The 16,538-nt window shown below is 40.1% G+C and overlaps 2 protein-coding genes across 2 annotated transcripts; one reads left to right on the top strand and one right to left on the bottom strand.

Annotated features, from left to right (window-relative positions):
* The first annotated feature begins 4,294 nt into the window (after positions 1 to 4,294).
* On the top strand, positions 4,295 to 9,926 carry psmc6 (proteasome 26S subunit, ATPase 6). The gene is made up of 14 exons (XM_019871557.1): positions 4,295 to 4,419; positions 4,886 to 4,965; positions 5,265 to 5,304; positions 5,399 to 5,451; positions 5,546 to 5,613; positions 6,036 to 6,150; positions 6,506 to 6,593; positions 6,707 to 6,768; positions 6,846 to 6,969; positions 8,585 to 8,646; positions 8,998 to 9,118; positions 9,198 to 9,278; positions 9,378 to 9,449; positions 9,547 to 9,926. Exons 1-14 carry the CDS (start codon positions 4,335 to 4,337, stop codon positions 9,663 to 9,665), a joined length of 1,170 nt encoding a protein of 389 aa, XP_019727116.1. The 5' UTR covers positions 4,295 to 4,334; the 3' UTR covers positions 9,666 to 9,926.
* A 532-nt stretch (positions 9,927 to 10,458) lies between these two features.
* On the bottom strand, positions 10,459 to 16,384 carry cgrrf1 (cell growth regulator with ring finger domain 1). Its single transcript, XM_019871558.1, has 6 exons — positions 16,175 to 16,384; positions 14,838 to 14,974; positions 13,246 to 13,423; positions 11,934 to 12,081; positions 11,723 to 11,830; positions 10,459 to 11,110 (listed from the first exon to the last, which is right to left on the bottom strand). Exons 1-6 carry the CDS (start codon positions 16,276 to 16,278, stop codon positions 10,751 to 10,753), a joined length of 1,035 nt encoding a protein of 344 aa, XP_019727117.1. The 5' UTR covers positions 16,279 to 16,384; the 3' UTR covers positions 10,459 to 10,750.
* Positions 16,385 to 16,538: the final 154 nt, after the last annotated feature.

Below are 16,538 nucleotides of genomic sequence, written 5' to 3'. Positions count from 1 at the left end.
TATAGATATATAGATATCTATATATATTCTGTTTTTATGAGTACCCTTATTAACTGCCGACCAGTCCAGGCCTTATCTCAAAGTCAGTAGGAATAAGCTCCAGCTCCCTGCATCACTGAACAGCATAAACGGTATAGGAAATGGATTGATGAATATATTTCGTAGAAATATGGTAACCATGATTTTTTTAAGTCTTGCTTTACCAGATATATATAGATATATAGATATATAGATATCTATATATATTCTGTTTTTATGAGTACCCTTATTAACTGCCGACCAGTCCAGGCCTTATCTCAAAGTCAGTAGGAATAAGCTCCAGCTCCCTGCATAACTGAACAGCATAAACGGTATAGGAAATGGATTGATGAATATATTTCGTAGAAATATGGTAACCATGATTTTTTTAAGTCTTGCTTTACCAGATATGTTAGTTGTGATAGAGAATAACACACTTTTTTTGTAAGATTATTGCGTTGCATTGCATAGATTTGTTAATATACAGGAGTTTTGTTTTATTATGCGCTGGAAATGATATCAAATAAATCATCAATAATTATATAGTATGATTAATGACTCGTGAGTTGTGGAGATAGCATTTGTCTGTTTTGTTTTTTTTTTTATCAATGCTGTCTCAGAGACCCTCAGTTGATTTTTTTTTTTTTTTTTTAATGCTTGGAGCATGTTTCTCCAAACTTAGCTACACTTGGAATCGTAATACAAGATACATAAACAGGCTCAGGCAACCAGCTACTTGTGTGACAACCAGAGGGAAGCAGCCACACACAGACTAACATTTCTCCTTCCTGTGGCTCTTTCACAGCTGTGAAATTACATGGTCTCTGTGTCTGTGGCTGAAAAATACTCCAAACAAGCAGTGTTGTGCGTGTGTGTGTGTGTGTGTATACATGGGGATGTGTGCACACGTTCAGCTTCGCGTTGTTGGAAATTCCAGCCAGAGTTGTGGCTGCTGTGGTTACAGAGCTCTGGTTAAGAGGCATGCTTTGTCAGAGATGCAAGCTGCCAAGCAGGCCAAAGGGCTTCATGACCAAAACTGGTTTTCTAGGTTTCACAAAAATATTAGAAGGAAAAAGATGGAGATACTTTATTCATCCCATGTTTTTTTTTTTTTTCTGTGATGGAGTATGTTTTTTGGATGCACTGAGCGCACAAAGAAACAACCCACTCGCATGCAGGAAGAGATGTGTGAGAGTGATGGGGCAGGTTAAAGGTTACACCTTTCAACATGTTGGGCCGTGACATGGTTCAAGAAGAAGATGAGCATACTGACCTGTCATTGCAACATTACAAATTATTACAAGACAGACAACAATTTAAACTGACAGTCAATCATGATTCTATTCTTGTGTGTCTCCAGCAGGTGGCAGAGGAGGGCTTTCCATCCAGCGTGCACACCTGCTGCCAATGTTCATCAGCTCGCCATGTATTTCAGGACTGCCTAATTTCCAAATCTCCATCGCATTATTGACCCTGTTTGCTGCTCATGTTCAGGTGTTGTTTGTAGACCTCTCGATCATGTCAAAGTTGTTTTTGCTCTCCAGTCCCTCGTTTGTAAATACTGATATTATTTTGTCCTGCTCTTATTTATTTCATTATTTATTTTTTATGTAATTGGACTCTTGTCATTTCGTTTACATTCTCTGATTTATTATTACCTTGCCTTTTGCAATTGCTTGTTTATCCGTTGGTTTTCCTGGCTCCTGGTGACCAGCGGTTTCTGTTTATACTTTATTGGTGCGCTACTCAATAAGTAAACATTTTTGTTCTGGATTTTGTTTGTGTCTACATTTGTGGGATCCAATCACCATTCAGTTCGTCCACGAACTGTGAGACAATCACACCTTCAAGTATTGTAATGTACGTATATATGTGGGTGATTCCTGACTTTTTTTTTTTTTTATAGATTGAGATCTTTTTTGTAGAAATAACACAAAATAATGAATCCATCCATTCTGGATTTAGTTGAACTTTTATTTCATTTTTTTTATGATTTATGATGATGCAAATTTACAGTGATATATATATAGTGCTTTCACAACAGCTGTAGCTGAAACAAAGCGTTTAAAAAAAATCGCCCTTTTTAGGCAAACAAATCTAAAATCTATTACAAAATGTAGAGAAAGAAATATAAATGGTGATATATACATCTACAAATCTTATCTTAACTGTCCATGTAATTTACCAGTCTGGATTAAAAAAAAGACTTCACACTTAAGAACTATAAAATATTCAACATTTATTTGGCTTTACTTGTCATGTTGCCAACACACTGATCAGAGAGAAGCGAGAAGCTGATCTCATAAGAACAGAAGAAAAGGTTATCTCAGGGTAAAAAAAAAAGAATTGGGAACATGGTGATGTTCAACACTATATGGCACGATGGGAAGGTAACCCCCATGTCAGAGAACCAAGCCTTCAAGTATAGCCCTAAATTGAGAATTCTGCTAACATGTTCTGGTATGTTATATGTTGCCAGAGACAACACAACAGTTTTAAATTTCACACAGTTTATTGACAGTTTTATAATAGGCCTAATAATGTCCACGATAGCGGTGTCCCGCTCACAAATTGATTATTTATCAATTATTGTGTGTTAATGTCAATGGGCATTCATCCAAGCATTGTTGCTTACTACAAAGTAAAAACAGTGTTGAAACTCACTGTCATTTAAAAAAAAAAAAAAATTCCACCCAGTTTAGATGTTTTCCATCCTATTGATCAATTTTTAAAATAATAATAATAATAACAACATACCAACTTTGTGAAATATTTTGCAAGTTTTTATGTTAATTCGCAGTTCTGAAGGCGATTAACATGCAGCTTTAGGTTCAATGAACTGCGAAATTGTGATGGTCTAAAACACGGACAAACACTCTACTTAATAATTCTCGTGTCATTATTATTCAAAAAAGAAACATGCTTCGACTTAAGTACTGTATTGTTAAATATTTACATAATTCACACTGTCGCTGCATTAGGGGTTATGTAACAGCGAGCCCATGGCACCTCCTGTTGGTCATTTCTCCTCATAAAACAACCGTGACTCGCGTCATTTTTTTTTAGCTGTCTCAGTATCTGTGTCTTGTGTGTGCATATATTTGGGCAGAAGTTTGTGTATCTAGTGCAGAAATGGGCAACATAAATTATGGAGGATACTACAATACATTACTGCCACTGGGGGTCCAGATTGCATCGCTACCGAACCAGTCCAGAAGTATTACAAAAATCCCATTTTAAATATGGACAAAATACGTGCTCTTACATATATTGTGTTTATCAGAAGAAATTGCACGCATAGGACATCCACTATTGAACACCAAAGGGTGAAGCAAACTACAAAATATCCACGTTATGTAATTTTTTCCCGGCCTTCTGTAGAATGGGCGCACGGATGGAGAGCGACCTGCAGGACAGAAGACCTTTTTGCCTGGATGCAGGTGGTCCGACTTATTTGGTTCTTCTTTTGGCAGCTTGTGGAGTGCTGGCCCCTTCTTTTGGCCCCATGATGTGGGTCACTGGTGCATACAATTCTTTACCAGTGTCAAAGTGTGGCGTTTCCTCAAATTAACAAGTTTTTTACCGTGCCAAAATGTCCTTGTTTTGGCGCAGGGCATTGTGGGATGCGTGTCCCCAACTTCCCATCGTGTTTTGTATGTTTTTGTACTTGGTTTTATTACTTTTAAAAAACTACTGAGCAAGTATTGTAGGCGCAAGAGTGCACCTAGTGTGTTCTATGTCGTTGTTTGTTATATCAGTGCAATACTAGTAAAATATAGTTTTTATTCATATACTACTGTATAAGTGACTGAAAAAAATCGACTATTTGTTTATAAAAAAGGGTACTGGGTGAACCTTTTGATTTATTGGCTATCCTATTTGTTAAAATTGATTTTTAAAAAAAGCATAAATAAGTGTGCTGCTCTGTTTTCTCAATATTGAAAAATGAGTTGAGCATCTTGGTTAGGGTTGTGGAAGGCGGCCGATAGTTGATGGTTGGTTATTCCGCAGCCTCTGAGTATGAAAAATGGTTGTTCGTCTCTGTGTGCCCTGCGGTTGGCTGGCAACTGATTCAGGGTGTCCCCCGCCTACTGCCCGAAGACGGCTGGGATAGGCTCCAGCACCCCCCCGCGACCCTGGTGAGGATCAAGCGGTTCGGAAAATGAATGAATGAATGAATGTTTGATTCATAAATTCTGATCTGCTGCAGAGAAGTGCACTCACGTCTGTCTCCTCCGCTGAACAGCAAAAAAAAAAAAAAAAAAAAAAAAAACAATCGGTGACGCTTGTGCCTACCCAGAATCCATTGCAGCATCATGGCGGACAACCGGGAGAAAGCGCTACAAGATTACCGTAAAAAATTGCTGGAACACAAAGAAGTTGACGGACGGTTAAAAGAACGTAAGAACCCATTTAAGATGTACCTACACGTTAGTGACTGTGTACACGTTGTGTATTGCGTCTGTATACATTATAGTAGCACACAACCGGTATCTGTTAGCTGGCTGGCTAGCTAGTGCTTTGTCATGCAGTGTGCATCGTAGTACACATGAATGGGAGAACAGTACAGTATCGAGATGCTAACTCGGAGCAAACAAGCCCATTTATGTTGAATTTAATGTATAGCTGTCGAATCGCAAAAGCTATTAATGCGTCCATGAATGAATATATACGTACATAACGTCACGAAACCGTCATCGATTTTTTTTTTTTTTTTTTTAGTTCTAGTATTATGATAATGAAATATACTATTGCTCACCGGCTAGCCAGCTGTCCACTGAGGCGTTCGATAGAAGTCGTTTGCATGTCTATTTATTTTGAAATTAAAACGCAGCTCCCGTCCCCCTTAACCCCACTTGATTTTCAGTGAGAGAACAGTTGCGAGAACAAACCAAACAGTATGAAAAGTCAGAGAATGACCTCAAAGCTCTGCAGAGTGTTGGTCAGGTAAGAGTATTATTTGCACTCATTGCCCAGCAACTAATTCATACCAACATTGTTTGTGTTACAAATTTTACTTAGTGGTACAACTATATGCCAATGCAAATTGTGTTGACATGCTTTTGTATTGATCATACTGAAATGTACAATAATTTCTAATTACAGAAACATATCAGCATCTACACTGCAACATATGTTTTAAAATCTTCCTTTGTCTTACGTTTTACAATGTATAAAAAAAGAACAGTGTCTGACAGAAATGTGACTAATGAGGCTGAACCACATTAATGCTTCTATGTTTGCAGATTGTCGGAGAAGTCCTCAAACAGCTGACGGAAGAAAAATGTGAGCTTCCCGTTCTATCACATCTTTGTGTCATACTATCATTTGTGTGATAGTAATGTTTGTGTGTGTGTGTGTGTGTGGTTTTTAATTACAGTCATTGTCAAGGCAACAAATGGTCCTCGTTATGTGGTTGGATGCCGCAGACAGGTAGGTACACAACACATACGTGTTTAAAAAAAAAGGGTAAGACTGCTTTTTTTTTTTTTTTTTTAATTAATAATGGTCTTCCTATTCATCCTAGTTGGACAAGTCACAGTTGAAACCAGGCACCAGAGTGGCTTTAGATATGACTACGCTGACTATAATGAGGTAGGCTGGATTTATTTCTTATTTGATGATAATTTCCAATGCATTCTGAAAAATCCACAGTCACTGATCGGAAAAGATCTAATTTTCCTAACGGGACGAATAAAGTCCCTATATAGCAATCTAATGTCTCACCACATGTTTGCTGTCTCACCACACTATAATATAAAAAGGGCTCTTATAATCATGCTTGGGTAAAAAAATGTGAGCTGAAACATGCTCAAATAGAATTTATATTCATTTGTCTTCCTTGCTTCACTATATGAGGCTCTGTTCCCAATTAATAACTTACATGTGCCTTTAAATGTAGGAGAGGGAACAGCAGTTTGACAAAAGAGTGATCTTGAATCAAAATGGTATTTATCGGGTGATAGGTCTTAGCTCATTATGTTTTATTTGTTGTTGTTTTTTTTTTTTTTTTACAGGTACCTGCCTCGGGAGGTGGACCCTCTGGTGTACAATATGTCCCACGAAGACCCCGGCAGCGTCTCCTACTCTGAAATTGGTGGATTGTCAGAACAGATCCGAGAGCTGAGAGAGGTGAAACCATTTCCTCTCCTCCTTTCTACAGTACCGTCACAGAGCAAGTCTGACTTTATATTGAGGAGGAAAATTGAGAGTCATGATGTCCTTGTTCTGATGAACATGAGTATGCGTTCCTATATGGGTTTATCGCGGTCACTATTTTTTTTCTTCTCCCTGAAAGTCTTATAACTGCGGTAAAATAAAACAACCCACAAGATGACGATCTGACAGATTTGGAGCGGTTTAGCTAATAAGAGTCCCCACACTGAGACTTCTCAAAAATCCAGTGCTGTAATTAAAAGTTTAAGGTGCCCGGAATCAATTTTTTCATCATTGAGTTCAGCGTAATGACGTTTTGATTTTATGGCAGGTGATTGAGCTTCCCCTGACCAACCCCGAGCTTTTCCAACGAGTCGGAATCATCCCCCCAAAAGGCTGCCTGCTCTACGGCCCACCAGGTCAAAAGTCAATTTATGAGTTCTGTTCCATTTTTATAAGTCGTTTGTCTTTTTTTTTTTTTTTTTTTTTTGACAAAGTGGTTTTAATTTTGATGACTCGTTTTCCCCTGTAGGTACTGGGAAGACTCTTTTAGCCAGGGCGGTTGCAAGTCAACTGGACTGTAACTTCCTCAAGGTGAGTGTCCATACCGAGTTGGTCACGTGAAGTCGTCTTGCTTCCGTTCAGCGCGTCAGGCTGATGTTACCTCGCAGGTGGTGTCCAGCTCCATCGTTGACAAATACATCGGTGAGAGCGCCAGGCTCATCAGAGAGATGTTCAACTATGCCCGGGATCATCAGCCTTGCATTATCTTCATGGATGAGATTGATGCCATCGGTGAGAAACCCTGATTCTCTGCTGAATTTGTTCTGTATTCATTTTTTTTTTTTTTGGGGGGCCCGTATTTGCTTTTTAATTTGTTTTAAGCCACTTAGAATGAAGTCACATTTGTTTATGGTACATACACTGACTGGCCATAGCATTGTGTTCACTTGCACATTTGAAGAGAAAGACGCTTCAGTTGATAAGAAAATGCTGCAACCCTCATAATGAACGCCAGAGGACTCGAGTCGCCAATTTTCTGACTTTCGACTTGGTGGACTAAAACTTGTGAAAGACTCGACTCGACTTTGCAGCTCCGGATGGCCACCAGTGCAGAGCCCACCTCATTAAACGAGTTTCATGGAGGGAGCTCCAAATAACGGTTTGGATTGAAGGATTATCTTTTGGATAAAATCAGTATAAAGACAACGACAAACATGCAGGCTTTTTATAACTCAAAAGATCCAAGCCAGAACCAAGACAACTAACTTCATTCAGCAATATGAAACCGAAAGATTCTGAGAAGCGAGATTGGCTTCACAGTTAGGTCACAGCTACTGTCGCTAGTCAAACATAAGCGAACTAATGAATTGCAAAAGGCGACAACCTAAAGAGTGCACAAAGTTAATGCTTCTCATTCACCCGTGAAGACCTACTCATATATTTGTCAAAAACTAGTGACATCGAAACGTAGGCAACCAGCGTGTACCGCATGTCGCTAGCAGTCAATTGAGGAGAAAGATTAAAGATGCGGCGACGTCTTTGGATTCAAGGATGATGGTTTTGAGGAAACGGGGGGGTGGGGGGATACAATACAATACATCCTGAAAAAAATACGACAGCAACATGCAAGGTTTGAAATTTGAAGACGCGTGCACAAATTTCGTTTCATCTGTCTGACGCATCTAAGATGGCTCTGTGAATTTGAGCTAGCTTGGTTAGCTTGACGGTTTAGCTCATCGTACGCTGGTCAAATACTTCGTCGTTTCTGCATTTGGTTCCGAAGTCCGTAAAGGGATAGACTAGACACCGCGGACATGTTACTCTTGAAATCATGCCATTATTTTCGCACAGATATCGATACATTGAGTCGAACATAGAATAGTACTACATTAAATAGTCTACACAGTGTGCTTTTTTTGGGGTTGTGAGAGTGTCCGCCATATTTGATGTGGCAGCGCCCCCGTAAACTCATCTGCATCAACTTTAGCCAATTAAAGTGACAACCTGCAACAAGTTTAGACATGTCAATGTTCATAATGTACTTGTTGTAGTAAGATCAAAAATATATTTTGGCACTCCCAACATGTTTTACTGAGCAATATTTTCTGAAGGAACTTACGCCTTGGTTGAACTGAGTAATGCTATGACTTGCTTGAAATTTGGTGTCCAAACGGGACCCCACCCCCTACCCCTCAAGTGACTTGGGACTTACTTGAGACTTTAAGGTTAAGACTTGAGACTTACTTGCGACTTGCCCATATGTGACTAACTCCTACCTGTGGAAAAACAGGGACTTTAAAATCAGCTCTGTCAAATCAATATTCTTGATTCCCCAACTAAATAGACTGTTAAGTTTCGGTGTACTCTGTCAAGTCAAATTTTAACTGTTGTACGTTGTTCTCTGTAGGTGGTCGACGTTTCTCTGAGGGAACCTCTGCTGACAGAGAGATCCAGAGGACTTTGATGGAGGTAAACAAGCCGCTGTGGTGTCTCGACTTTGGCACGTGACAGCGATGCATAATGTCGCTGTGCTGCTGCAATAGATATTTAATACATGGGAAGGGAATTCCTCGCCGGTGTATGGATTTGAATAGTTACAGCTTGTAGTTACAGATGAAAATTGGTGACCACGCCCCATAATTGAGTTTCATGGTAACTCCTTTACTCAAAGGCATCCCACTACGTCGGACTGATGCATTAACAAAAGTTCCAAAAGTCCAGTTTGAGCCCATATTGCCTTATATGTTTACCTAGAGCCATGTAAGGCTGTGGGTGGGTGAGGTCAAGACTGGAAACAGATCATTATGTGTTTCTCGCCAGCTGCTGAACCAGATGGACGGATTTGACACGCTGCACAGGGTCAAGATGATCATGGCAACCAACAGACCAGACACTCTGGACCCCGCCCTGCTACGACCCGGCCGACTTGACCGCAAAATCCGTAAGATAGCCTTTGAATTGTATGTATATATATTTTTTTTGTACCTCCAAATGTTGGCTGACATCACCTGCTTGAACAGACATCGAGCTGCCCAACGAACAGGCTCGTCTGGACATCCTCAAAATCCACTCCAGTCCCATCACCAAACATGGAGAAATAGGTGAGCAAAAACATCGCTCTCACAATGTTTTGTCTTCTTTATACAAACCCAAGTTGGAAGCCAATGAATCCCCGCTGTTGAAAATGCCTTTCTGTTCAGATTTTGAAGCCATTGTTAAGCTGTCCGATGGTTTCAACGGAGCCGATTTAAGAAACGTTTGCACAGAAGCAGGTTAGACATTCCGCATCATTAGCTTTGGCTGTTTTGATGAGCCCTCTTGATGAGTTTGAACATAACCTTTGTCCACGTGGACTTCATGCGTGCGCAGGTTTGTTTGCCATCCGCTCCGACAGAGAGTACGTCACCCAAGAGGACTTCATGAAAGCCGTGCGTAAAGTGGCCGATTCAAAGAAGCTGGAGTCCAAGCTGGATTACAAGCCTGTATAGATCTTTTTTTTTTTTTTTTCGTTATCACAACTTCATGGATATGCTGTTGTATACATATGGCCCCGAAGAAAAAAATGTATTCTTTATGTTTGTTGGAGCAGCATTCGCATAAAGTATATTGTCATCTACCAAAAGTGACTTCTATGCTGTCTTTTAGTGTCCACTATCATAAAATCTGATCACTTCTGGTGTCCCACGCAACACTTGTATAAAAAACAAAAAGTAACTTTATATGGCAATAAACCGTTCTGTTGAAATCTCTTATTTTCCAATACATTTTATTTCATAATCATGTGACTCGGCGTTAATTTGAAACAGTTGAAACTGAATCTCTCTACTGTTTTCAGTGCAAATGACTTTTTCAATGAATTTTCAACAATAATGCATACAACAGACCCAGCAGTTAAACTTGCGAATCTGAAAGATGCATATTTTTGGATCTGATCACCAACATCAACATAATGTATAAACAAATAACCATTGCTCTTCAATTTAGAATTGAAAAATGAGGTGGGGGGGGAATTAAAAAAAAAAAAAAGTTGACTGTGGTTCATAAATAATGTGCCGGTCTTGTAAAATTAACCACCTGTTCCTACATTCACAATCAGGAATTTTTTTATGTCCAGGGTCACAGGGCGGCTGGAACCCATCCCAGCTAAATTACTAGGGTGCGAGGTATCAATAGGGGTAGACAAACAAATGTTCATACCTCATGAACGCACTGTTGGGAGAAAGGAGAAACATAAAACTTCACACTTCTGTGTAATAACTACACAAAATATTCAAACAAATGTGAAAACAATTACTACACACCAACTACAATCTTCCTCGGTGTCAAAAATACAATTCAAGCCAATTCTAAATTATTACAGCCTTGAGTCAAACCAGCAAGCAACTTAATTAGCATGTTGCTAAAAAATCCTCAAATGTCTTGTGGCCCTTCAGTGTTGAAGGAAAATTCAACAGGGAAGGATGCGTAAATCTTCATGTTCTTCATAGAAAAGCAATACGGTTGAAAAGAATTCTAATAGACTATGCTAGCGTGACACATATTGCTTTGGGGTTGATTTTGTCGTGCCAGTTGTTCAGTGTTGCTCGTAATGTAGTTCATTGTTCACGGCAAGACCAAGAGTCAGGGCAAAGGACTCCTGGATGAAAGCTCGACATATGGGGCAGTGTTTGAAGTGAGAGACACAACTGTCGCACACACAAGCATGTCTGCAGGGCAGCAACACTCTGTTGATGGCTGCGTTTTGACACACGACACAGTCTCTGCCCTGCCCATCTGACCAGCCTTGATCATCTTCCTCCTCATCATCCTCTACCGATGACGCCACCTTTCCAGCCGCCTCTTCCTCCTCATGCTCGGTCTCACTGGGACGGGTAATCGGGTCGGGATCAGGATGGCCAGATTCCACACTAATATTAGCCGACATGAAGAGAGCCTGCAAGAGGGATCGGTCAATGATTTCAGTTTCATTTACCGGATTTTCCGCATTATAGGGCGCACCGAAAAGCATTCGATTTTCTCATAAACCGACAGTCCGCCTTCTAATCCGATGCGCCTTATATATGGATCAATATTCAGATTTTTTTGGACGTTGTATTCTAAATGTTCTGTAAAGCGCTGCAACGGTTCTGAAGACTCTAAAACTAGACCTGTACTGTATTGTATTGTATTCCCCTTAGTGTAGCTTCATCTGGTGGATGCATAACACAACCACAGCCAGGTCTCTATACAAATAGCTGTATTGTATTGTATTCCCTTTAGCATAGCTCCATCTAGTGGATGCATAGCGCAACCGCAGCCACTATTGTAGCTATATAGCCTTATAGGCGCATAGAATAGCCCTAACAGGATTGAAATAGGCCCAACAGTTTTAAAATAAGCCATTCATTGAAGGTGCGCCTTATACTCCGAGGTGCCTTACAGTGCGGAAAATACGGTATCTTGGAAAAGTTTAAAAGAAAGACTGAAACATGCATCACATTTAACAAGTGCAACTTGGAGACTCGAAGTACAAAAGTATGGTCGGCTTGCCATCGTGAAAACATACTTTTAACTCGTACATGTTCCCTCGTGAGGTGAGAAGGTACTGGAAGAGGATCCTTGCAGACAGGTTGTATATATCATCTGGTACATGAATTACGGTGACACTGGCAACCTGAAAGAAGACGGCATGGTGTGTTCTAATAAGATGGTTTTGACATTCTGACTTCAGTTGAGAAAAAAAAAATCACACTCTTGTTGATATTCAAAGAACTCACAATGTCGTAGGTGTCTCGGGCTTCTTGTTCCGCCAAGGTCAACACAGCCACGAGAGGATAGTGTCGTCTGGGCAATGGGCCAAAATCTGAGAGTCCCTGATCAGCTGGAATACAAGTGTAGCGTTCCTCTCTATCTTCGTTGCTGATACTAGGAGAATCTTGTCAAAGATCCAAACAATCAGAGCTTTGACAGACACCATTCACAAAAAAAAAGTCTGCAGTTTTGTCAGAGGGGCGCATTCAAATCATTTTCGAGCTCATGATAGTTAGCCGAACCACAACCCAAAATGTAATGTTTTGTATTCCTGTCCATCACTTTTTTTTCCTGATAAAGTCGTACAAAATGAAGACTTTGTATCAGTCAGACGTGGTGAAAGAAGGAGCTGAGCCAAAAGGCAAAGCTCTCAATTTACCAGTCGATCTATATTCCAACCCTCACCTATGCTCACGAGCTGCGGGTCGTGACCGAAAGAACGAGATCCCGTATACAAGCGGCCGAATGCGTTTCCTTCGTAAGGTGCCCGGGCTCTCCCTTAGAGACAAGGTGAGAAGCTCGGTCATCCGGGAGGGGCTCAGAGTCGAGCCGCTTCTTCTCCACGTCGAGAGGAGTCAGATGAGGTGGCTCGGGCATCTGATTAGGATGTCTCCTGGACACCTTCCTGGTGAGGTGTTCCGGGCATGTCCCGCCGACAGGAGTCCCCGGGGACGACCCAGGACTCGATGTAGAGACTATATCTCCCAGCAGACCTGGGAACGCCTCGGGATCCCCTTGGAAGAGCTGGAAGAAGTGGCTCGGGAGAGGGAAGTCTGGGCTTCCCTGCTAAAGCTGTTGCCCCCGCGACCCGACTCCGGATAAGTGGTAGAAAATGGATGGATGGATAGTTCAAAATAAAAAGAATTGACAACAATATGTCCTATTTCTGTATGATGATGGTGAATAACCATGGCAATCCATGTTTATTTGGAATTGGAATCCAAATTAGATTGACCAAAAATCAAAGAGTAGAGAGGGTTTGGGAAGCTGATATGGATGCACTTCTATTTTATACAGTATTTTTATCTGGCAATAGATTTCAATCATAAGTGAGTATTTTCATATTTCCAAAACAACCAAGTTGGAAAACATTTAAAAAGATCATTGAAAGACACTTCGGGTGTCCCGTGACAATTTTCAGTGGGAGAATGAGGGGCGCGGGGGGGGATTCTTCATTTGGCCAGGTCTAGATTTCCGTGTTCCAAGATTGCACTGCCAGAATTCATTTCCATGTAAATTAAGAATTCATGGACCAGCACGGTATTTTCAAAAGGATACTAGTAGCTCTGGCCGTGATGATAGAAGCGATGCAACGCCTCCTTGAAATGCTGTGGGGTGCTGAACCTGGAGCCACCCTGGTGGGCCTGCAACGCTCGCTGCAGGGCGCTGACCTCGCAACCCCAGAAACAGCTTAAGACGCAGTGCTCCAAACAACCTGGCTTCAACCACGCGCCATCTGGAGGATTGGAAAGCAAGAATGCGAGGTCATACAAAACCATCAACCCTAATCTGCCATCATCTCACAAAGGGCTCAATTCGGTCAAACTTCCAAAAGGTTGACCGAAATGCTCCCCCTAGTGAGAACAATACGCAGTACACCAGAAGTTATATGAAAGGGGAAATTGCGGGGGGTTATATAAAAGGTCTGTGACGGTCTTCAGTCAAAATACAGTGAAACTCCTCTACAATGAAACCTACTTGGGTGAAAATACCCCATAATGTGAAAAAATGTTCATGCATGAAAGCCATTCCCACTTTTCTGCCCCCCCACGACGAAAAATCCCCCTGTTCCGTTATACGAAATCTTTTTCTCTGCTGTTGCCTCTAGACGAGATTCACTACATCGAAAACAAGCCTTCCGCAAAAGTCTAATCAAACAGCAACCTCTACTGCTTCGTTCGGAAACGGCAACAGCAACCACCACATTGGTTTACACATGCGCAGTAGTCCAGAAAGGATTTGTTATTGTTCGTTTCAGACGCAGCAAGAACGTTGCATTGCTAAAATGGTGACAAAACGGACCTTTGGATGTCAAGCAGCTAAGACAAGAAGAGCTCTGACGCTGGAAGAGAGGATAAAAGTGATCAAAATGAAAGACAGAGGAAGCAAAATAAAAGACATTAAGATAAGATATCCTTTATTTGTCCCACACTGGGGAAATTTACAGCCTTCAGCAGCAAGATTGTGGGTAGAAAGAAGAGAAAAGAAAACACAGTCCAATTAAGTGCAATATAAATACAAATATGGATAAGGTCAATAAGTCAATTAAGTGCAATATAAATACAATAGTCACAGTACTATTCACATTCACATTTGTTGTCATATTTAAATAATTTTATGATTTATTTATTTATTCATTTTTTATTCAGCAATTTATTATTCAAGAAATTGAGAAGTGTTGGGAAGCAAAACAGTATAAATGACTTTTTAAAACCAACAGATAAAGTGGAGTGATTAATATAAAACAATTGTATGTTAATGTTAAACAATATCAAATAAGTGAACGCTCATATTTATGCACTATGTATAGTATTGGAATAAAAATAAAGAGTACACATATACGTTTTGTGTGTGTGTGTGTGTGTGTGTGTGTGTGTGTGTGTGTGTGTGTGTGTGTGTGTGTTTACATCTGAGATAAAATTTGCTTCAGTGAAAAACCCCCTGTTGTGAAAAAATCTTGCTGCAAACATGATTTCGTTGTAGAGGAGTTTCACTGTACACAAAGATTTCATTTTATGACCAATTGAATCAATTCCGCAGACCTTTTTGGGCCAGTGAATAGGATCCCCCCCACCATGTAAAAACAACTGAATGTGCCTCAATATGGAGGTTCCGCTGAAGTTTGAATGGCCGAGTGCTGTACTTCTTACCGGCAACAGATGCGGATCTTGAACCAATTTCGAGGGAAAAGGGATTAGTCACTTGAACCATTTGCTTTTCAGGTGTTGGTTGGATGGACTCTGTGTCATCAGAGCTACGCAGGATCACCGGGACATCAAAACCAAACCTGTAAGACATTGAAGCAAAAATAATAATATGGAGTGACTGGTAATCATGTATTAACATGGATATACAGTATTTTTTTAAATATAATATTTTCACAGTGAATACTAGGGGCGGGCTGGCGTATCGGGAAGATAGGGGAGGACTCACTCAGACAGTCATAATGTGAAATTTTGGAAAGTTATATGGGGAGACCAATGTCACTTCAGTCATGGGTCATCTCAATCAGCCGGGGGTCTGTTATTTTTTTTATACTAATTATTATTATTACTATTATTATTTTTATACATTCAGAGGGGACACAATCAAATCTTTTTTTTTTTTCAGAAAAGCCAAGGTGGATTATTTTGATCATGAATAAAATTCAATACATGTTTATTTATATTGGTCTTGCACAACAGCTGATGTAACACAGCACTTGACAGAACATTAAAAATTAAAAAAAAAAACAACAACAACAGAGGTGGACTGGTTGGTTAGTTAGTTGCATGTTTTCTCCCTGTGCCTGCGTGGGTTTTCTATGGGTACTCCGGTTTCCTCTCACATTCCAAAAACATGGATGGTGGGTTTATGGAACTCGCCAAATTGTCCCTAGGTGTGTGTGTGGGAGCGCGGATGGTAGTTCTGTTTTGTCCAGGGAAACCAAGACAACGAAAGTGTTGGATGGATAAAAATGAGATAGATTTTTAAAAAAAAATTTATAGATATAAAATAAGAGAACACATAACATAAAACTTTGATTGCATTAAACTTTGAGTTACATTACAGTTAACTGAATTTATGTCTTAATGAGCAAATGAAGAAGATATTAAAATGAAGAGATTGAAAGGGCAAATTGATAATGTGTATATTGATTTAGCTAAAGGAGCTGCTCCAAGGTCGAGAGCCAAATGCTTGTTATTTAAATTCTTGTTGCCCTGTAGATGCGTAATAGCAAAAGAAACAATATTCGTGTAATTTCAGACACGTTGGATTTTTCAGAATGGCAAGCATAGAGGGAAATGAAGATCCACAACCATGAAACGAGATTTAATAGTCCAGTCTGCACCTCGTGTTATATAGGATACCTACGTGCATCGTGGGGTTATAAATATTCGAATCAAAAGGAATGAAATTCACTCATACATTACAGACTTGTGTCATAAATAGATATCGACGGTTGCTCTGTTTACAGTGAAGTCACATATGGCGAAACATCACTTACCAGCCGAGGACCATGGCAGCTGTCACAACAAAACACAAAGAAACCACGCTAATGTAAAAGAGTGGCGAATACTCGTACAATGTGATTAAATAACCTCCAGCCATTTCCTATCTATTATGCACTACAAGAAAATAATTACCCAAAACATAAAAACAGGAACATTTGACCACTGCCATGACAGGCTCAAGCCTGAAGTACGGCGAGTCTCGAGGGTTAAAATAAATGCGATTTATACAAACACGTATTGGGCCTATAATTGTTACTTTTCTGGCTCTGACATACACAATATTTTTAATCGAATATTTAAAAAAATTGACCAAAGCCACAATAAACGTATAGGAAAATAAATCTCATTTGTTGCTAC

The sequence above is a fragment of the Hippocampus comes genome, unplaced genomic scaffold (assembly GCF_001891065.2).
Source record: "Hippocampus comes isolate QL1 unplaced genomic scaffold, H_comes_QL1_v1.1 scaffold100, whole genome shotgun sequence".
NCBI classification, from domain to species: Eukaryota; Metazoa; Chordata; class Actinopteri; order Syngnathiformes; family Syngnathidae; genus Hippocampus; species Hippocampus comes.
Note: the sequence above shows the minus strand (reverse complement) of the source record. Positions and strands in the feature narration are given on the sequence as shown.

Excerpts from the sequence above, each read along its gene's own strand:
- psmc6 (XM_019871557.1), top strand. The coding sequence starts at position 4,335 with ATGGCGGACAACCGGGAGAAAGCGCTACAAGATTACCGTAAAAAATTG. Across the intron at positions 4,966-5,264 it reads CTCTGCAGAGTGTTGGTCAG|ATTGTCGGAGAAGTCCTCAA; the intron begins GTAAGAGTATTA and ends CTATGTTTGCAG. Across the intron at positions 9,119-9,197 it reads CCGACTTGACCGCAAAATCC|ACATCGAGCTGCCCAACGAA; the intron begins GTAAGATAGCCT and ends CTGCTTGAACAG.
- cgrrf1 (XM_019871558.1), bottom strand. The coding sequence starts at position 16,278 with ATGGCTGGAGGTTATTTAATCACATTGTACGAGTATTCGCCACTCTTT. Across the intron at positions 14,975-16,174 it reads GCTGCCATGGTCCTCGGCTG|GTTTGGTTTTGATGTCCCGG; the intron begins GTAAGTGATGTT and ends AATGTCTTACAG. Across the intron at positions 12,082-13,245 it reads CATCACGGCCAGAGCTACTA|TATCAGCAACGAAGATAGAG; the intron begins GTATCCTTTTGA and ends AGATTCTCCTAG.